Source organism: Nerophis ophidion, linkage group LG06 (genome assembly GCF_033978795.1).
Source record: "Nerophis ophidion isolate RoL-2023_Sa linkage group LG06, RoL_Noph_v1.0, whole genome shotgun sequence".
NCBI classification, from domain to species: Eukaryota; Metazoa; Chordata; class Actinopteri; order Syngnathiformes; family Syngnathidae; genus Nerophis; species Nerophis ophidion.
In genome coordinates, this window is record NC_084616.1 from 50153553 (window position 1) to 50176166 (window position 22614).

At 38.4% G+C, this 22614-nt stretch overlaps 1 protein-coding gene across 1 annotated transcript in view; it reads left to right on the top strand.

The window, feature by feature from the left end:
• The first annotated feature begins 7350 nt into the window (after positions 1-7350).
• The window catches only part of hnf4a (hepatocyte nuclear factor 4, alpha), a 65073-nt gene continuing 49809 nt past the window's right edge, over positions 7351-22614 (top strand). The window contains exon 1 of the mRNA XM_061904134.1: positions 7351-7499. Coding sequence (XP_061760118.1) covers positions 7451-7499 — 49 coding nt within the window. The 5' untranslated portion in view covers positions 7351-7450. The remainder of the gene's footprint in view (positions 7500-22614) is intronic.

The following is a 22614-nucleotide window of genomic DNA, read 5'->3' on the forward strand; positions in this document are numbered from 1 at the left end:
CATACGTGTGACGAACTTGCAACCTTCAAACTAGCAGAGGCAATGCATAAAGCACTGAACATAAATTTATTTTGTTTCATTGGTTTTTTTTTACAACCAAGAAATAAATAATCCTTTGTTTATATTTTTATTTTTAATTAGAACAATGTATTCATATCCTTATGGGATCTTATGTTTCCGCTAAGTCGTAGTAGTCATTATAAAGCAAATATTGTCATAGATTGAGCATAAAAAACTTGTTTACGATGTCGTAAGTACGTTTTTCAACACTATGAGAGCCCTCTAGACATGAAAAAAAACATCCTTTAGTCACCTGTACTCTTTTTTTAATTCGATGTACACTGTACCCTCGAATAAGCAGAACTAAAAAAAAGTGAGGCAATCAGTTGTCACATATTTATTTAATTCATAAACTCAAATATTTGAGTATATCAAATTGTAAATATTTGGAGTTTATGTTAAATGAACTTTCAAATGATAATTGAAGTAAACTTACCAATCAAGTCATCTCAAAATGTTCCTCCTCATGTCTGCTGCCTGAAGAGGAACTGCATGCAAATGTAATAATTTTATATACATGCAAACACAAAAAATAATAACAATACAAATGTATAATGCAAATGATTCATTCTTAATTTATTCTTGATTCTATTTATTGATTTGTTCTTTCAAAATAAGACAAAATTATGTTTAATCCACTGAGTTTAAAGTAACTGTTAGTTAATTATTTTAAGTAGCAGTTACATAATCTGCAAACAAGTTAATCCATCCATCCATTTTCTACCGCTTATGCCTTTTGAAGTCGCGGGGGGCGCTGGAACCTATCTCAGATACAATCGGGCGGAAGGCGATGTACACCCTGGACAAGTTGCTCCCTCATCACATCCATCCATTTCCTACCGCGTATTCCCTTTTGGGGTCGCGGGGGGTGCTGGAGCCTATCGTAGCTGCATTCGGGCGGAAGGTGGTGTACACCCTGGACAAGTCGCCACCTCATTGCAGGGCCAACACAGATAGACAGACAACATTCACACTCACATTCACACACTAGGGCCAATTTAGTGTTGCCAATCAACCTATCCCCAGGTGCATGTCTTTGGAGGTGGGAGAAAGCCGGAATACCCGGAGGGAACCCACGCATTCACGGGGAGAACATGCAAACTCCACACAGAAAGATCCCGAGCCTGGGATTGAACCCAGGACTGCACGACCTTCGTATTGTGAGGCAGACGCACCAACCCCTCTCCCACCGTGAAGCCCACCTCATCACATGTTATTAATTAAAAATAGATTTAATAAACTTAAAAAGAAGGAAACTGTTACTCACACTCAACATTTTTAAGTAAGTACAACTTTTAACAACTTTTTAAGTTTACACAGCTTATTTTAATTAATTATGTTGAGCATTCGGGTTTACAGTGATTGCCTCTGGCCAAGTCAATCAGTGGCCACGATACTGAACAGCACGCTCTCATTGGCTTGATTGACTGATTGTTTGAAACTTTAATTAGTAGATTGCACAGTACAGTACATATTCCGTACAATTGACCACTAAATGGTAACACCCGAATAAGTTTATCAATTTGTTTAAGTTCACGTTAATCAATTCATGGTAATGAATGGCTTGGTCTCATGGTGGACACTACTACTGTAGTATTAATATGTTTTGTTTAGTTAGACATTTTTATGCTTGAAGATGCCAACTTTAGGACCAAAAATTGTAAAATATAAAAAAAAAGAAAAGAAAATGAGGTAAAGCCGAATATTTCAAGCGCGATGTAGTGTCGGGCGCGTGTGGGTGTTGGTCTTCTGTTAAGAAGGGACTTTATGAAACTGCAACCGATTTTCCTCCCATTTGCTCAACATGATGTACAGCGATAATTTTTTTCAATCAGATTATTCGCGTGGTTGCTTTGGATGAATTTCTATTAATCACAATTACAGTTACACAGTTAGTTACATTTTTTTAAAGCAAAAAATAAAACAGAACACCACCAGCTAGCTTATGTTACCTTACCGGTTGACATACCGGTAAAGTTGTTTTTGAATGTCTGTATTTTTTACAAATACTGATTATGTTGAATACAAATTGCTTGTCAGGCTGAATTCCATCCATCCATTGTTTACCGCTTCTTCCCTTCGGGGTCACGGAGGGCGCTGTAGCGTATCTCAGCTACAATCGAGCGGAAGGCGGGGTACACCCTGGACAAGTCACCATCTTATCGCAGGACCAACACAGACAACGTTCACACACTAGGGCCAATTTAGTGTTGCCAATCAACCTATCCCTAGGTGCATGTCTTTGGAGGAAGCCGGAGTACCCGGAGGGAACCCACACAGTCCAGGGGAGAACATGCAAAGTCTACACAGAAAGATCCCGAGCGCAGGATCAAACCCAGGAACTTTGTATTGTGAGGCAGACGCACCAACCCCAGGCTCACCGTGCTGCCAGCTGAAGAATTATTGTTTGTCATTCAGGCTGTCACTCACAGCTGTCTTGTACATGCAGGCAGAGCATGCACATACATAAAGCACTCCCAGAGAAGCAACTAACAATTTGCAGTCATGTTACGATTTACTTTCAATGATAACGAACGTTAAAAGCTACGTTTTGCCAAATTACTGTCATTAGCCTACAGCAAGCAAACCTATGGCGTGTGTTTATTGCGGCTTAGTCACGTCATGAATTAAAGCGGCAAGAGGGCTAGATATAATACTGACAACACTTTGGAAAGGTAGCACCATTTAGGAAGTAAAAGTTGCAAACAACTTCTTGAACGGGAGTTACAATTTTGAATTAGATAAATAATGATGTATTCATCTGCATGAACACAAATATTTTACTAGCGCAGAAATAAACACAATATGTGAATTTACTTGATGACTTTTTGGACTTGATGGTGTGGATTTTCCTCATTGAAATTCATATATAAGTTTGTAGTTACAGTCAGTGACGTGCGGTGGACTAAACACCAGGTGAGGCATGGATACTTTTTTTCTTTTTTTTTTTTTAACTTAAATTCATATATGCAGCTCTAGTCATTGTTGATTTAGGTTGCACATTAGAGTAACCGGAAAAAAGGGAGTTATTCGCTTTAATAAAAACATTATCATAATGATATATGATAAATGGGTCCAAAAAGTATTTGATAAAGTTATTAAATACTTCTTGGTCCCATTTGCTTTTAACAAAATAAATCAAGTATTGTGAGTGTATCTTACCTTTCTGTATTTGTATGTCAAGCAGCAATAGCCATCCTCCATGAAAACGTACTTTGTATGACTGCATTCATTTTGTCTTAAAGTCCAGTTTAGAGAAATATTTAATCTTGGATACAGTATATAATCCTCCATATTGGAAGAAACATTCATTTAATTCAATTTCATTCCAATAAATTAAACAATATTTTTGCATCCGACAAAAAACACCCACAATCGCTGGGTTACTCTGATAAAAATGCCTTGTTTGTAATGAATATAGTTATAAAAAAAAAAAAGAAAAGAAAAAAAGACTGGCTTCTGCTGGAGAGACCTGTGTCTGCTAGCTTGAGCGTCCCCACTTCTCCCAGTGTGGCGAGTCAGAGTACTGCTGAGGCATTGAACTGCAAGTTGACAATGTATCGCCCCCTACCTTGAGGCAGAGGTACTTGCTTTCTCATGACCTGCCTTTTCCCAGTGGCAACAAGCATGCGCCCCCTCGCACACACACGCCCAATACACACTGTGTGTAGCCGTGGAGGCACCGCCTGTGTCTGCCTCACTTCTCGTCTGTGTTAGGGCTGGGTGAAAATGAGGACACAGGTGCAGAAGCGTGACAATTGACTCAGACTTTATTTAAAGAGTTTTCTTTGCTATCTCTAGAACAGAGTGATCAAAACAAAGTGGCTACAAAATCTGAGATATATTTGAGGAACAAAGGAATGTAGCAAAGGGCATAAGGCAAAAAACGGAAAATCACTCCATGAGGAAAAAGGCAATAGAAAAAAATTCTATACGAATCTAATAGCAAAAACCAACAATCTACAATTATCTACAAAATGAAAATCAATCATACAAAGGAGTCGAGAAGCCAGCAAACTAAAGGCGCCCCAGAAGGAGGAAAAGGGAAAACAAGGCACTATGAAATAGATACAAAAGACTAGCACAAAAAACTTTAGCAACAGAAAATCACTCTCTCAGAGGAAACAAAGAAATCAATAAATAAAGCGAGACAATACTTATCAAACTTGGTACAAGGCTGTGGACAAGGCTGGCGGAACGTAGCGAGACGACCTACTCTGGCGCAATACAAGAGGAGGAAGAGACATTTATACAAATGAGGGAGGGTGACACAGGTGGGCACAATCAGGCAATCAGGAGAGACATCAGACCAGTGACACGGGAGGAAGAGCAAGTGACCTGAAACGAGAGGGAGAGTTAACCTTTCAAAATAAAACAGGAAATGACAAGACAACATAAAACCAGACAAGACTTCACCCCGGTGTGACAGTCTGCTGCATTGTTTTGATCAGGAAACATGGAATTTCCATGATTTTGACCATGAAAATTATCAAAATATACAGGAACCACACCAAAATCACATAAAAAGGATAAACCAACAGAGAAATATGAAAACTTATTTAATTTTATTACTTTGTTTTGGAACATCTCATGGTTAAGCCACCTGGTGGCAGGTGAGGCACTGCCTCACTTGCCTACCCTGACAGCACGTCACTGGTTACAGTAATATCTAAACTTAGGAGCTTGATTGGTTTTGTGACGAAGCTCTTAACTCAAAACACTTGTATCTCAAATCAGAGCCTCCCATTAAAATCATTTGAAAACAAATTTCATTGGTTCTTGGTCTTTCTAAAACAGCACAACTTTAACATGTAACATGCTGTTTAAAACGAAAAACAAACTTCTAGATAAGAAATATAGTTTGAAAAAATTAACAAAAATGTAGTATACACAACTACAGTATTTTTATTAAGTAATTTATTTATTTATTTGAATGAGGACAATGCATATTCATCAACAAGGAGCAACAATTTAAATATGCCAGTTTGCACAATAGCTAATTTTCATCCGTTGTCCTGAGGCAGGTTAATACAGTAAACATTCAACAGGTCATGATACAAAAGAATACATACATCACAAGACATTACACATTACAAGCATACCATAAGCACAGACCATGGACAAAAAAATTAAAACAAACAACAAACGATAAAAATAAGTGAATAATCTAATTGTGCGTGCACGTCTGATTAGTTTATAAGAATAATGTAGAACAGTTACTTTGGAGAGTGGACTTTTATGGTATCTTCTTCCAGCAGTTTCTCAGTCAAACACACCATCAGTAGCTTCTCCATATTTTTAATGAATATATGGCCGCTGTTTAGATATTATTTTAATAAACTTGGCTGGCATGAGACTCATTGTGCTTCATTATGGTACAGCCGCTAACTACTTTGTCAAGTTGACTAGCTGCACACTCTGTCATGTTTTCGGTTATTTCTTTATTTAATTCAATGACTATAATCTACTTTTTCTTCTCAGCACTGTCCTTTACACTGACTCAATTTTACCGAGGTTTGAAAACAGAGTTATGTCAATCTTTCGCTATAGGCCAATGCTAGCGAGTAAGACCAGATGTTTTGGCCAGATTCATTGTGACATTTGATACGCCAACTAGAAGAAGAAAAAGAAGAAAGAAGAAATCCTTTATTTTTCCATTCCAACATGTACAAGACACATCAGAACTGAAATTACATTTTCGGCACAGTCCCGCTAAGAGCAGACATACGTTACAGGGGGGGGGACAGGACGACACCGCCGATGAATCAGCCACTTACAGCGCTCCTTACATTGATGAGAAAAGGGTGACATTAGGAGAGAGAGGGGGGGGGGGTAAGAAAAATATCAGTCTTAGGACCGAGTCCAAGGAAAAAACCTCACATAGCATGGCACACATTAAACATACATATATCACACCAACTTGCAACTGAGGGAGGGGTGGGTTTGAGGAGGCCCGCTGTCGCTCTGTAGCGCCGCTCAGCCATCCACAGCCCCAGAGGAATTAAGCGGTGGTGAAGGCGTTGATTTCAAGGGTGGGGATAATGCGTGCGTATATGCCCAATTATCTTGGGAGAGATGATGAATGTCATTGTATGACTGAGGCCGATAAAATTCGGCTACAGATGTTGTTGACAAAAAGGAAGGTCAAAAGCGTCTATCTTTGAGGAGTCTTCGGGAGATTTTCTTCAGAACAGCCTGTTCCCTTGTCAAGGCCATTCAGGGAGTCCAAATCGTAGATAAAAAGTAGTTTTTCTTCAAGAAGACAAAATAGTGAATTATCTCCTTTGTTGTCTATGCTGGATTTTCTTCGATTCCAATTAATTATTCCTTTTCTGCAAACTTTTCCAAGATGAGATCCAACTCAGAAATCGCTCCAGTCTGTGTTCCCACAGCTCGACCCAATCCTTCCAGTGCATTGAACAGCCGTTGGGCCCCTTGAGTGGCTGCCATTGTCTTCCGAATTTGTCGATACACCAGAACAATGCCCAGCCCAATCAGCAAGTGCTCCGCGATCACAGCTCCAAATAGGTAGATGTCTTCGACGTCCTCGATGGAAAGGGCTGAGAGGCACATGATCCTCCATGTGTTCCAGGAGTCCCTCACATAACCCGCAGCGATGGTTCCATCAGGGCAGCCAGGCTCCCACGAACCTCTTTTTCTTGTCGAAAAGACTGTGTCAATTGCGTCAAGAGTCCAGCTGATCATATTCATAAGAGCGTAACTCAATTTTTTGCTTGTAACTTAAAACATAACAATTAGCCCACATAGCCAATGTTTCAAAACACTTTTAAGTTGACGCACCACTTTATTTAAAATTAAAAAAAATAAATAAAAAAAATTCAGGTGCATGTACATAGATTAATGACTTGACTTTTTTTTTTTACTTATATTGCTATAGCAATAACACCTTTCCACTCCTTTGTACAAAACAAAACAGATGAGGCCACTCATTATTGTTTGTTCACCCTCAGTACATTCTCCACTCCTCTCCTCTTTCAATTACTCCACACCCTTTCTCTTTCCCTTTTTCCTCGAAACTCTGTCTCTCAAGTCACCTCTCAACTGCATCTGGAGGCTTTGGTGTTGGGTGATGAGGGGGAAAAAAAGGAAAGCACATTATAACTATGTGTATTTGAGTTTCTATCATCATGTTGCCATAGTTACAGCCGCTATATAGATTGGTGTCCATACGAGTCTGGTTACTGTTTAACCTCCCCACCCACATTTGCCCAGATTAGGAAAATCAATAAGATAACAGCGGCAGCAGCGGCCTTACCTTGCACCAACACCCTTCTCACACTGCAGCAGCCAAACTTTCACATCTCACGCCTCATGGTGGCAGAAAAAGGAGAATCAAAAACATCCTCGCAAGGACACAGAGGACGAAGTCATGGTCAATGTGAACACGCAAGCCAGCTCAAGTATGGAACTTCCATTTGGTGAGTAGACACTTTTATTAACCAGAGAAAATACGGCGGTCACTCCTGATCACTCGCTTGGTGGTGTTTGGTACAGCAGCTGCTCCCAAGCTCCAAATATCATCACCGTTTGGGGCTGGTATTTTCACACGCTTGTTATCGGGGAGGTGTGTCACAGATATGGAGGTTGTTAACAAGGCAGTGGAAGCTGGCACCGCTTCTGATGATTATGGATGTGCTGGTAAAGATGATGGTGATATGACATGAACTTCCTTAGAAGGATATTGTTCTGATGGAGGCACCTGATTTTGGTCCTGTAGTACAAGATCTATTCTTATTTAACAAATCTATGATAAAGCTTTACACCACGTACAATACATTGGAGCACAGGCTCAAGTGAACCGTAATACTCTACACCTCAACACGATACAACCATTAACAACTTGATATAGTTTTCTTATATGCTGATGTCCATTCACAAAGTCATTTGCATGTAACACTGGATGCAAATCCATTTGTAACACACGCTTACCCAGATGGAAGAGATGGGGGGGGGGGGGTTGGGGGGGGGGTGCAATAACACTACAGTCCGTCACCAAACAGATGCTATAATGTACGACATGTGGCCATCAAGCGTGTAATGATTAAAGTGTCTTTCCTTCCATCTGTTGCACAAGCGTGTCCGTTTACTTGATAAAAAAGTATGAAATAAGGAACATGTTGATTTAGTTTTTGTCTCATAAGCCACGTGGATCAGGACTCCCCTGAGAGCCAGCACCTGTGACCAGCACTTTTAAGTAGTCAAAAGCTAAGCAAATGATAAATAATAATCAGCCATGCAGCTTGACAAATGTCCAAAGCTGTTCCACAGCTACAATTAATGCTGTTTAGATTTGTTTCTGAGGGTCTGATTTATGAAAATCAGAATTAACTGTGGTCAAAAATATGTAGAAAAACTGGGAAACTCTGAAGATGAAAGATTTTAGGCAAATTTTGTACCAATGTGTGTTTCATAGTGTTGTTTCTGCTTCTTGCTGTGCACAATATGGCTTAAATCATTTGTTTCATGTTTTATTTTTGAAAATCAAAACTGAAATGTTCAAATATGTCTTGTACTAGTTAAAGTGGATAAAATGTTGTGTTTGTACTTGATACATGTGCTCTATAAAGCAGTTTCTGCAGCTTTTGGCTGAATAGAATAGAGTAGAAAGTACTTTATTGATCCCTGGGGGAAATTCAGCACCACAGTTCGCTCACAATAAACAATAATAATAATAAACAAAATATGACATACTGTATATTATATATAATATAAAATATATGAATAATATAAATATATTCTACATATATTCTACATTTAAGTGCAGTCAAGAAGGAACATATGCATTATACCGTCTGATGGCTGTCGTTCCGTGTTGCATTTTAGGAGTCTGAGCCTTCCACTGAACGTGCTCATTCTCTCCGCAAGGTCCGCGTGTAGTGGGTGGGAGGTGTTGTCCATAATGGCTAGGAGTTTTGCTAGACTTCTCCCCTCTGACACCACCGCCAGAGAGTCCAGCTCCACTCCCACCACGTTACTGGCCTTCTCTACCAGCTTGTCCAGTCTGCGTCCCTCACTCTCAGCCCGCTGCCCCAGCAGGCCACGGTGTACAAGAAGGCGCCCGCCACCACCGACTCGTAGAACATCTTCAACATCTTTGTACAGACGTTGAAGGATCCTAGCCTCCTGAGGAAGTAGAGGCGGCTCTGTCCCTTCTTGTAAAGGGCCACAGCATGCATATTACAGTGATGTTTTGTGGCAAGTTGATCTTTGAAATCCAGGATGGATTTTCTCTTAAAATGGGCACACATCTGCAGGGGGCATTTGCACCCTTTGTTGGCAAAACAGGGAGTAGTTGACAGGCGGACTGGCTGGCTCTTTTGTTTATGTTCATTTATTCATTGGTTTATTTGACATGGACAGTGTACATTAATTAACGTAGCAGCAACTTCACCCAAAAGGCCACTAAGCTACCGGTAGTTTTTTTCATTTGTCCCTGGAAATACTTTTCAAAATAGTTTTTCTAAAAACAACGGGAAAACAATTATACCGTGAACAATGCACACACAACAAGCAGTCGAACAAATAGAACTCTACAAATCATTTTAAACAATACAGTGGCTATAAATAACATTATTATCAAACATCATTAAATCATTAGCTGATCAGACCCTATGGGTTTTTGTTTGCATGTGACCAGGTTGTAGGGCAGTAGGTTACAGTTCTGTATATGTGGCAGGACCATAACATGCATGCACATTTTATTGTTATTAATTATTTTCTCTTATCATGCCCTGCCCAGCCACTCAGGCAAATCCTATTGTTGATGTAGATGCCCATATCTGCTGTACAGATGTACCTTACAAAAGAGAAGTGTGGAATACTTCTCTTGTTGCCATATTTGTATTTGATTTTTTTTTTAATTGATTAATTTAATGTCTGGCAGGGGATAAAAAGAATAAAAAAAAGGAAGACACTGGGGGAGATTGTGAGACCACGAGGGGGATAAGACAGAGATACAACAAAAACAACAACAACAAAACAACATGATGTTGTTATGCATGAACATTTTAGCCACTTGCAGCGACAATCTTATAAAATAATGCAATTGCAATAATGAAGTGATTTATATTGATATAGGGCTTTTCTCTAGTGACTCAAAGCGCTTTACATAGTGAAGCCCAATATCTAAGTTACATTTAAACCAGTGTGGGTGGCACAGGGAGAAAGTGGGTAAAGTGTCTTGCCCAAGGACACAACGGCAGTGACTAGGATGGCAGAAGCGGGGATCGAACCTGGAACCCTCAAGTTGCTGGCAAGGCCACTCTACAAACTGAGCTATGCCGCCCCATAATAACCTTGACAGAATCAGAAACTCTTTTTTTTTTAATTTGAGATTTATTTAAATGTTATTTTTGAGTCTATCAGGGTGCTAAGTTATTTGAATTCTAACACATTTTGATTTCCCGCCTCCATTCACATGAATATCTGTCTATTTATTTGCAATTTTTAGATTTAACTGTCTTCAGCAGGATTGGTTCAGTAGCCATTCTGGGGGGCATGAACTGTACAATATAATCAGGTATGAGAGTTGTGTTTACCGCATGTATGAATGACAGTATCATCAGTATTTGGAGGACAATATTTGGACAAACAGAAGCAAGGTCGTTTACACTGAGTGAAAACACCAAATGCTCCGAATTAGAACCTATGGAAAAAGGGAATGGTGGTGAATGATAACCATAATCTGATTTACTGTGATCCATTTGATAAATATGATCATATCCATTTTCTTGCAGCTGAGGAAAAGTTGAATTTTCTCAGTTGGGTCAGTAAGAGCCCATGATTGCATTTCAAAAACAATCTTGTTGCTGTGGTGTGGAGAGGTTTACCCAAGCCTGGCTCAGAAAGAAGAAGCACTTCGGCAGCCTGCAGTGCTTTTAAGATGTCATTTATTTGAATATTAAGAAGTTATTTTTCTACAAAAGACACTGCAACAGATAAGTAACACCAGCTGCGATGTTGGGTTGTACTCATAAAGTACCGCAGTACTAATTGATTGAAATCAGAACTATACATCTAAGTGCCGCTGTGACGAAAGAGCCGAGGAGCATGATGTTGAGTGTGTCAGAAAGCACACACAAAGTGCATACAAGCAGTAACATCTTGGAGAGGAAGAAAGGCAAAAAACTAAAATTCTACTGGTTAATACAGAGGGTGCGTGAAGCGCAATATGGAAGTATTTGGGCTTTAAAATCAATGATAAAGGTGACGCTTTAACTAGGACGCACAGCACTTCAAGTGTTGCTCTAAAACACGCCTCGCCAAATGTGGCGATTAGTATTACCACCTGTTTCTTCAAACTTAGGTAAACATTAAAATGATAAGCATTCAGATCTCCACAAGGAGTTATAAAGAGTGACAGGTAATAATGTAATTCTTCCACCTGTCCTGCTGTTCGGCTCCAGTGCATACCGTAGTAGAGGAGCGCAGGGGAGACGTTTCCTTCAGCTCACTTTACACCGCAATGAGTCTGCTCAGCTCCGCTTTCCGGTCAGAATTTGAGGCGCCAATTTGTGACAATCTGGTTGCTTTATTATTATTATTCATCGTTTTACTGTGCAGTAGTCTCTCTCTCTCTCTCTCTCTCTCTCTCTCTCTCTCTCTTTCGCTACTCGCCCACTCACTCACTGACGTTACTCAGCCAACACGTTGACTTTGTTGCAAACACACATCATGTACGCTCATAAGTAAACCAGCTCCTCCGTTGTGCACATGTCGGTACATAACACGTAGATCCCTAACATGTAGATCCATAGACGAGCACACAACTGCTTGGATTGATGCCAAATATTAGCAAAATGAGGACCGCCCATCTAACGTCAGCTATTGCAAGTAAAATGACGGGATTTGTTAGCAAATTGCTACAATTTGTGTTTTATCTTTAACAGATGTGTGTTTTGCCTGCTACATGGATTATCTGGGTACATTTTAGTACTTACTAATAATTGCATTTATCTTAAAACACAGACCAGGATTGGCAACCATAAATTATTGAGTATTTATTATAATGTTATTAAAGCTTTTTTATTGTATTGTAATCTAATTTTTGATTATGGCAGACTATATGCAATATAGCATGGTGGTACAGGGGTTTATGCGTGTGCCTCCCAATACGATGGTCCTGAGTTCGATCCTGGGCTCAAGATCTTTCTGTGTGAAGTTTGCATGTTCTCCCCGTGACTGTGTGGGTTACCTCTGGGCACTCCGGCTAACTCCCACCTTCAAAGACATACACCTGGGGATAGGATGATTGGCAACACTAAATTGGCCCAAGTGTGTGAATGTGAGTGTGAATGTTGTACGTCTATTTGTGTTGGCCCTGTGATGAGGTGGCGACCTGTCCAGGATGTACGCTGCCTTCCGCCCAACTGCAGCTGGGATAGTCTCCAGCAGCCACCCTGAAAGGGTCAAGTGACAGAAAATGGATGGTAATATGGACAATTGTAAATTGTTTTGTATTTAATGCCCTTTAATTTATATTTTAACCTTATAATATTGTTCTTTGAGTACAAAAGGAAACATATGTTTATTGTATTGTAAGATTTTATGTTTAAATAAAGCCAAAGTTGACACTTTTTCGTAGTTACCTTTAATTGGAAAAGTATCGAAAGGTATTGAAAAGTATCGATATATAATTTGGTACCGTACAGGTACCAAATTATTGGTATCGTGACAACCCTACTGTGATGAAACGGTGATGATTGATAATTGGGAATCTTATTTGAAAAGCGGTCAACGTTTCTCTGCTGGTTTTTGTAAATGTTAGCTTTCTATCAGTTAACTCGTGTGTCTTTCCGTGAGCATGCAGTGAACATGGATAGTGAGACGTCATCTCTGACTCTGGATACCATCAAATAGTCTTGGCTTAACTGTATTTTGCTGTGTGCAAAGCTGGCTTGGCCATGGTTCTATGGGCGGCCCTTGGTATTGTTTTTACAAACCTAATCCAATGATTTTTGTACACTTTAAGGTGGTCAGAATTTGAAAGCTGACATGTTTTGTAATTATTTGAATTTTTTTTCCAAAAGCTACAAAAATCCATCAACCATTTAGGCGCAATCCTCAATCCTAAATTTAGTCCTGACACCTGCCAGAATGCAAAGGTGACTTGGGTATATGTGAGTATTGAAATGCCCGATATGGTAAACGATTGTAATCAAGGGTCAGATAAAATGTAGTGCAAGCTCATCAGAAAAGCAGGCAGATTTTTTTTACTGTCAAGAGTCTTGTCTCTGTTTCAAGACAGTTACTTTCAAAAGCTCTCTTTTCCAACTTTTCACACTCACCCGGCTTTCAAAATAATAGCGCTCCTCGTCACATCCGGTCCTACTGTGCAAAATAAAAAAATATTCTCCGAAACATGGCTTTCACTATATCAAATGGTGATTAATGCCCCTTTGCGTGGATTTTTTTTGTTCGTTTCTGTTTTTTTATTGTCCTAAAATAACTGTTTCTTGCTGTTTCGTGACACCACATCCCACCACAATGATTGACAGCACGCAACAATTGACTGATTAGCAGTTTGATGTGCCGATGGGCAATTGGATGCAGGTGGAGAGAAGGGATTGCTTCCAAACAGCAATGTGAACCACAGGCAGGTAAAATAAAAACAAATTAAGACAAAAGGAGTGTCAGGCTTTATTAGAAGGGCGCTATGTTGTTGAAATAAAAATGAAAGATTGTGTACCCAAAGCACTCCCACTGTCACCACAGAGTGAATGAGACAATATATATTTTTTCTTGGTGTGCAAGACTGATGCGAGTGTTTTTAGTTTTACTTTATTTTTGATCTATACATATTAGTGTATAGGTACACAATATCAAATCTGTTTATTTTATTTTTTGTACTAAAAGTAAATGATTGAATAATTGTTTTTCATATTATTTGTTGTTTCATAATATTGTATTACTCCAAAACATGCTTTATAGTGCATTCAAGCCCTGCCTCCTGAATCCAACCCCAATGTTCAATATTTCCCACGAAATAAAACAACGATCAATCTCTATGCACGGCTAAGCTCTTACACCAGCTGCATTAGATGAAGGTATAATTATGACATTAAGACTTACAAGTGCATGTTGCATATCATCAAACTTGCTTGGACTCAAAGAGAAACTGCACTTTATTTTTAATTGCCTATAATTCACAATCCCTATGAGAGGCAAGAACAAACATGTCTTTTTTTTAAATATATTCTAAATCGTATATAAACATGAATAAAAGTTTGCTTACAATGGGGCCATGCCGTCATTGCGTCTACTGCGTTTATTCCGACCCTAAAACCAAATAAATAATTATCCAAAAAGGGCCAACAATAGTCTATTTATATTTTTTGTCCTGATTATTAACCAAGTATTAGCGATGTTGTTATTATGAGAGCTAAATTTAAGGACTTACATTTAGCGACGCATTAATCCAACAGATGTAACGTCCTAATGCTCGCCTCTGAGGTTGTTGAAGTTAGTTCCCGATTATAAATCATGCCTCTCACCTTGATAGTAGAATGATGTGGACATAAACTGAGAAGTTTATAAACTTTGACAATACATGCAAAAGACGCTGGTTTGCACACACCGTTTTTATGTTTTGTAAGGATTATGAGTCATTCTTCACCTAAACTGGAATATATGAACATCCTAACAGTTTCCCTCCATGTGGGAGCAGACATTGTACAGTAAGTGATGTTTTATTATTTTTGATGGCTCATATAAAGTCGGCCATGAATACGGGTGTTGTTGTTAAAAAAAAGCAAACGTAGTGATGAGTCTGTGAAATTAAAATGCTGTGTATGCTCAAAATGAGCAAAATACATAACTATTACATGTTTATAGGAATGTTCTTGTTACTACATTACATCTACATACACATACATCACGTATATAAAATCCTAATGGAGGTGTTTGGATTTTTTTAAGGGCTTAATAGGCAGAATAGAGCGACTCCCATATAGGCTCCAAAGAAAGCAGCATTTATTTACTCGAACGCATAAAAAAAACGAAAACCATATGTCTGCTTGTCTTACATAAGGATTGTGAATGATAGGCAAACTTCCAAAAAAATGTGCAATTCCCCTTTAAGAAGTGAGAAATAATACAGTTATCTGTAACAGGATATCTTTAAATTAAATAAGGTTAAACTTGGTTACTGTATTTTAACAAAAATATGCAACAATTCGTAAAAAAAAAACAAAAACAAAAAACAATACTGGCTATGCTGGCATGTGCCTCTACACAACAGTTTGTTAGAAGGGAAAAAAGGTCAAATCCTGGGACATTTATGTTGCAAGTACATTCTTTAGCAGCTGCCCACTGTAAGCTCCTGTTTGACCTGGATTGGACTATAATATGCTTCTTTGTCCAAACAAGCCACAAACACTTCTCAGGTTGCTTCCCATTTAAAGTGGTGCTGATAATGAATCGCCATCGTGAAGGACGAGAGTTAAGAGTCAGACTCCTTGTAAAGGAAATACTGTTTCCTTTGCGGCAGACACACAGTGTTAATTGCTCAACGGCCGCAGACTGGAGAAACCCCTGCACTGTGCTGTTGGCAGAGACACTTGTTGAATGTAAACATGACAACAGACGTTCAACAGCCACCCAGCACACATCTGTTTGCTCACAAAGATGACGGCCTTAAAGGCGGCCAGGCTCCTCCAGGTACACCAGTCCCGATAATTTCACAAGTCAATATTACGAAACCTCCCGCAAGCATTTTCCTTCCGAAAGCTACTGTCTATGGCGGACATAAAATACATTTAACATTTGCATGACAATGCATGACAATAGTTAAATGCTTCAGCATATTTACAATCACAAGAAGCCGAAAATCTTCAAAGTAGGACTCGAAGAAAAAATACATATACTGTAGTTATGGTAATGGTTTACGTGTATTATTATTTAAAATATACACTGGAGTATATCTCATTAATTACAGTTACACACTTCAACATGTTTGAAAAGAAGTAGGACAAAGCCGAGCTTATTAAATCCTATACTGTATCACAGCAATTACTAATACATAGTAAACTTCCTGTGATAAATATATACCAGTTGTTAATGTAGAAGATAAATATGTATGATAATAAATTAATGTTTTGTAGGTGGCTATTACTATATTTGAAGTGTTTAGACATACATTAATAGGTAAAAAAAATAAAGGAGTTATGGTTAACAGAGAAACTGTTTGGTGCTAAATAAGTAGTTAAAACCATAAAAATATGTTGATAATCACAAACGAATCAAGCATACTGATTGCAGGATTAAGTTTGTGTCATAAATATATTTGGCATAAATTGTGTATTTGATTTTGATTTGAATTTTATTAAGGATCCCCATTAGCTGGTTGCCACAACAACCCACTAGTCTTCCTGGGGTCCACAACTCAACACAATTATAAGTAAAAGCATATAATTGTAACTAGGCAATACAGACAAAAATAAAAAAAATAAAAGCATCAATAAGAAAATAGGCAAACAATTTACAGTCACAGAATAATAATTACCATATACATAACACTACACAATATAAAACCAAACATAAAAAATCATCAACGAGCAAAGTAATTTAAAAACTCAGATTAAATATTACTTTCATTTTAAAAACCTGTTTACGTTCAGTGCCGGTGAGAATTTGAGGCAGGTTATTCCAGAGCGATACAGATCTATAAATAAAAGATTTCTGCAAAGCATTCTTCCTGGGACGAGGGAGTACAAAATGCCCCTCACTGGACGCTCTGGTATTATGATTGTGCATAGTGCTACTGTGAACTATTTGGGCCATGAGAAAAGCAGGAATTTTACTACCGGTTACTGATTTGAAGAAAATAAGAGTATTAGCTGACAACCTGTTCTGCACTGTTAGCCAGAAAATAGAAGCATGCATTTGGTTCACATTGGTTCTTCGTCAACAGCCCAGAACCAGCCTTGCTGCCCTATTCTGGACAATCTGGAACTTACTGATCTCACCACTTGCAGCAGATGCCCAGACTGTAGAACAATAGTCCAGATGACACAAGACTAAACTCTTAACAATCTGACAAAGAAGAGGTGGATCAACAAAAGAGGCACATTTCCTTGAAATACCAATAGCCCTTCCCATCTTTGTAACTATATCACTGATATGATTTGACCAGGATAGAGTGCAGTCTAGCATCACTCCAAGGAGCTTGGCACTTCTGACCTGTTGAACTGCTGAAATACCTAGCCTCTGATCCAACTTTGGGTCAAAAGATAACCCTTGCCTAGTCCCCAATGCAATACATATTACAAACCCCGTTTCCATATGAGTTGGGAAATTGTGTTAGATGTAAATATAAACAAAATTCAATGATTTGCAAATATCATTGAACCCATATTCTATTGAATGCACTACAAAGACAAGATATTTGATGTTCAAACTCATAAACTTTATTTTTTTTGCAAATAATAATTAACTTACAATTTCATGGCTGCAACACGTGCCAACGTAGTTGGGAAAGTGCATGTTCACCACTGTGTTATATCACCTTTTCTTTTAACAACACTCAATAAACGTTTGGGAACTGAGGAAACTAATTGTTGAAGCTTTGAAAGTGGAATTCTTTCCCATTTTTGTTTTATGTAGAGTTTCAGTCATTTTGTCGTATTTTACACTTCATAATGCGCCACACATTTTCGATGGGTGACAGTTCTGGACTGCAGGCAAGCCAGGAAAGTACTAGCACTCTTTTACTACAAAGCCAAGCTGTTGTAACACATGGCTTGGCATTGTCTTGCTGAAATAAACAGGGGCGTTCATGATAACGTTGCTTGGATGACAACATATGTTGCTACAAAACCTGTGTGGACCTTTCAGCATTAATGGTGCCTTCACAGATGGGTAACTTACCCATGCCTTGGGCACTAATGCCCCCCCATACCATCACAGATGCCGGCTTTCGAACTTTGCGCCTATAACAATCCGGATGGTTATTTTTCTCTTTGTTCCGGAGGACACCACGTCCATAGTTTCCAAATATAATTTGAAATGTGGACTCGTTAGACCACAGAACACTTTTCCACTAATCATCAGTCCATCATAGATGAGCTCGGGCCCAGCGAAGCCGGCGGTGTTTCTGGGTGTTATTGATAAATGGGTTTTGCTTTGCATAGTAGAGTTATAACTTGCACTTACAGATGTAGAGACCAACTGTAGTTACTGACAGTGGTTTCATGAAGTGTTCCTGAGCCCATGTGGTGATATCCTTTACACACTGATGTCGGTTTTTGATGCAGTACTACCTGAGGGATCAAAAGTTTGTAATATCATCGCTTACGTGCAGTGATTTCTCCAGATTCTCTGAACCTTTTGATGATTTTACGGACCGTAGATGGTAAAATCCCTAAATTCCTTGCAATCGCTCGTTGAGAAATGTTGTTCTAAAGCTGTTTGACTATTTGCTTACAAATTGGTGACCCTCGCCCCATCCTTGTTTGTGAATTACTTAGCATTTAATGGAAGCTGCTTTTTTACCCAATCATGGCACCCACCTGTTCCCAATTAGCCTGCAGACCTGTGGGATGTTCCAAATAAGGGTTTGATGAGCATTCCTCAACTTTATCAGTATTTATTGTCACCTTTCCCAAATTCTTTGAAATGTGTTGCTGGCATCAAATTCTAAAGTTAAGGATTATTTGCAAACAAAAAAATGTTTATCAGTTTGAACGTCAAATATGTTGTCTTTATAGCATATTCAACTGAATATGGGTTGAAAATAATTAGCACATCATTGTATTCCGTTTATATTTACATCTAACACAATTTCCTAAATCATATGGAAATGGTGTTTGTAATCAGACACCTTGGTGATTTTCTTTTCTCCATTTTTCATGTCGGAGCCCTTTTTTTCTTTCTACTTAGTTATTAGGAAGGCATTACAACACGATGACAAGTTTGTATGTTTCAAAGAACTACAGTACAATGAAGGCAAGAACAACAGAACAACATGATGAGTTATTTCAGAAAAAAATTTGCTTATAAATAATATGAAATAAGAAGACACAAAATTAATGGACAGGTGAAACCATTTGCAAGTACTAACTGGGACAATAGCAGAGGCATGGAGAGAAAATTGACCAAGTGTCTGCAAAAGTTAAAAATTGGCCTGTATTTAAAATCTGGATTTTAGTTCAGTTAGCCTAATGCGTTTCTTAGTTATCATCAGAGGTGGGTAGAGTAGCCAGAAATTGTACTCAAGTAAGAGTACTGTTACTTTAGAGATTTATTACTCAAGTAAAAGTAAGGAGTAGTCATCCAAATATTTACTTGAGTAAAAGTAAAAAGTGTGTTGTGAAAAAACTACTCAAGTACTGAGTAACTGATGAGTAACCTGTTTGTTTAATAATTACGGCAACAGATAATGCACAAAAACATAAAAATAGCAATGAGCAAATTCATAGCCAGGAGTATCTCTTAAGCAACTAAAACAATAATATATATTTGTGTGTTTGTGTGTTGTACTTGTATAGCGCTTTTCTACCTTCAAGGTACTCAAAGCGCTTTGACACTACTTCCACATTTACCCATTCACACACACATTCACACACTGATGGAGGGAGCTGCCATGCAAGGCGCTAACCAGCACCCATCAGGAGCAAGGGTGAAGTGTCTTTGTCAGGACACAACGGACGTGACGAGGTTGGCACTATAATACATTAAAAAAAATAAATTAAGGCAAATTGAGCCACAATAACTTAACAGCACCATAGGCTCAGTAGGCATTGATTGATTGATTGATTGATTGATTGATTGATTGATTGATTGATTGATTGATTGATTGATTGATTGAAACTTGTATTAGTAGATAACACTATTTTGCCGTTTTTGTTGAAATGTTAAAGGTGTTTAATGAATATACATGCATGTTTAACATATAGATTCCTAACTTTCAGGAAGACAAGAATATAAGTTGGTGTATTACCTGATTCTGATGGAATCAGACAGTATAGTGCTGATAATGTCCACATTTTCAAATGGAGGAGAAAAAAAGTTCCTCTTTTCTGTCTAATACCACATGAAAGTCGTTGGTTTCTGGCATCTTATTTGTCCAGCTTCTATATTTGTTTTTATACACTTTACAAGAAATACATTGGCGGCAAACTCCGTAGCTTGCTCACTTGTTTGCGCTGGCTTTCGGAGACTCTTATTTTGTTAGCGCAGGCGCGATGGAGCGGCGCTTTTATTGTGAAGACAGGAACTGTGCGATCAGTCTTTAGGCTTGTGACGGGAAGTACGGTTGAAATAAAAAGTGTCTTTTTTCCTTTACACTTTTGATTGATTGATTGAAACTTGTATTAGTAGATTGCACAGTACAGTACATATTCTGCACAATTGACCACTAAATGGTAACACCCCAATAATTTTTTCAACTTTTTAGGTCGGATTCGACGTGTGACGGTCACGTGACCGCCTGGTTTTGTTTGATTGGTCCTACGTCACCATTGACTGCATTTGATTGGTGAAACGCAGGCATGCGTAGTTCCTACTTTGAATGCGTGTCTGACAAAATCAAAACAAACAAAGCGTGCATTAACAGATCGATAAAAAAAAAAGTAGCGAGTAACGAGCTGATTGTAGATAAATGGAGCGGAGTAAAAGTAGCGTTTCTTCTTTATAAATATACTCAAGTAAAAGTAAAAGTATGTTGCATAAAAACTACTCTTAGAAGTACAATTTATCCCAAAAGTTACTCAAGTAGATGTAACGGAGTAAATGTAGCGCGTTACTACCCACCTCTGGTTATCATTCAACAAATAATCGGAATCAGAATCAGAATAGTTTTTTATTGCCATTGTTTGAGAACGGGTTCACAAACTAGGATTTTTTCTTGGTGCAATCGTGCAACATAAAACACATAACACAGAATAGGTAATAAAATGAGCTGTAACTGAGCTATCAGATCTTGTTATTTTTAATTTCTAATTTTAGGAAACAACTCCACAAGTGGCACAATTGCAATATTTGTTGTGTCCAACCTTAAAAATAAAATTTGACAGCCGAAAATATCAAATTTATGAACTCTGCTTTACTTTACCTGAAAAATTACTCAAATAGTTTTCTGCCAAACAAGCAAGTCACAGTCTGCTTTTGTATCACTTTTTTTCAAGTTTATCAAAAGAAAACAATGTTTTTCCCAATCATGTTTTAAATGCCTACCACAATGCTTGTGCCGTGATGGAAAATAAGTTGATGTTTGGTGGTGTTTTCTAATGATATTAGCTCTGTACTTTTTCTCTTACTGTAATCCAAATTTATAGAGTAATCAACAACAATTAGCCACACACATGAAACAGAGCTCTGAAAGCATTTGTTCAGTATTTTTGAAATAGGATTATGATGACATTAAGCTCCTGGTTTGCACACGTTGCATACAACCAAGCAGCAAGCACTCTTCTGGTGAAGTGTAATGGAATTAAAGTATGATATTCCTGCTTCTAAAATGTGCTTCCCATGTGCTCAGCCTGTCTACAGGGAACTGTTACACTGTTCACTTCACACTATTAATCCCAGTGTTCAAGTCTCCAATCAAATCTCATTGTGACAGGTATTAGAGGATTATCACTGAGTGCCTTGGGCCCTTGCAGCGGCCCAGTGGCCCAGACAAACAGCCGTACCCTGTCCCGGGCTGCCACAGCTGCCCATGACGCTCATGGGCCTGCGCCCCACGGGCCGGCTGAGTGTCAGGCCTGGCTGGCCTTGTCAGAGATGTATGTCCACGATGGGACGTCGCGCTTCTCCAGCACAGGTAAAAAGGAATGAAAGAGCATTCTGTGAACTGATTATTCTAGAGGATAACCAGGGTCGAGCAGCAAGCGGCTTGTTTATGCATTAGCTGTTAGAGCCCAATGCTGCAGGATCAGACCAGGTGTTATTATGTGCATGATTGTTTTTGTTTTTTTATAGCTACATTGAGCTTTGTTGTGCGTGTAAACTGCGGCATGGAGAGAAAATTAAATTAAACCAATGTCTAAAAAAAGCAAAAAAGTGTATGTCAACTCCTAATAATCCTCACAGACGTTACAATCTCTGAGAGTGAACTACTGGTGTTTGTGCACAAGAGGGCAGCAGAGACTCAATGCTATAAAACATTGGCTAAATGCCTTTTGTCAGGAGATCACATCAGAGCACATTTTGTAAAATAAAAAAATAATAAAAGTTTGAGTAAAAAATGCTCAAAGAAATACATAACAGGCCTGAAAAAATTGGTATTTTGCAACAAGTTGAAGCTACCACTTAAAAATGAAAGGTTTCACTGTATAGTAGTGCACCAAATGCATTGGAGTGGAGGATAAAAAAATGTTAACATTTTTGTTTTAACTGTTTTCCATTAATTTATTTTCTGCGAGGGCAATATTATCAAATTATGGTACCAATAATCTCGACACAGCAAATAATTACAATGGTTTTGAAACATTTAGAAATAAATACTAACAATAAAAAATGTAGTATCACAGTTCAATTCTGTTAGTAATTATGTCTGATTATGTTTGATTGCCACCAACCTGATTATATTTTTGG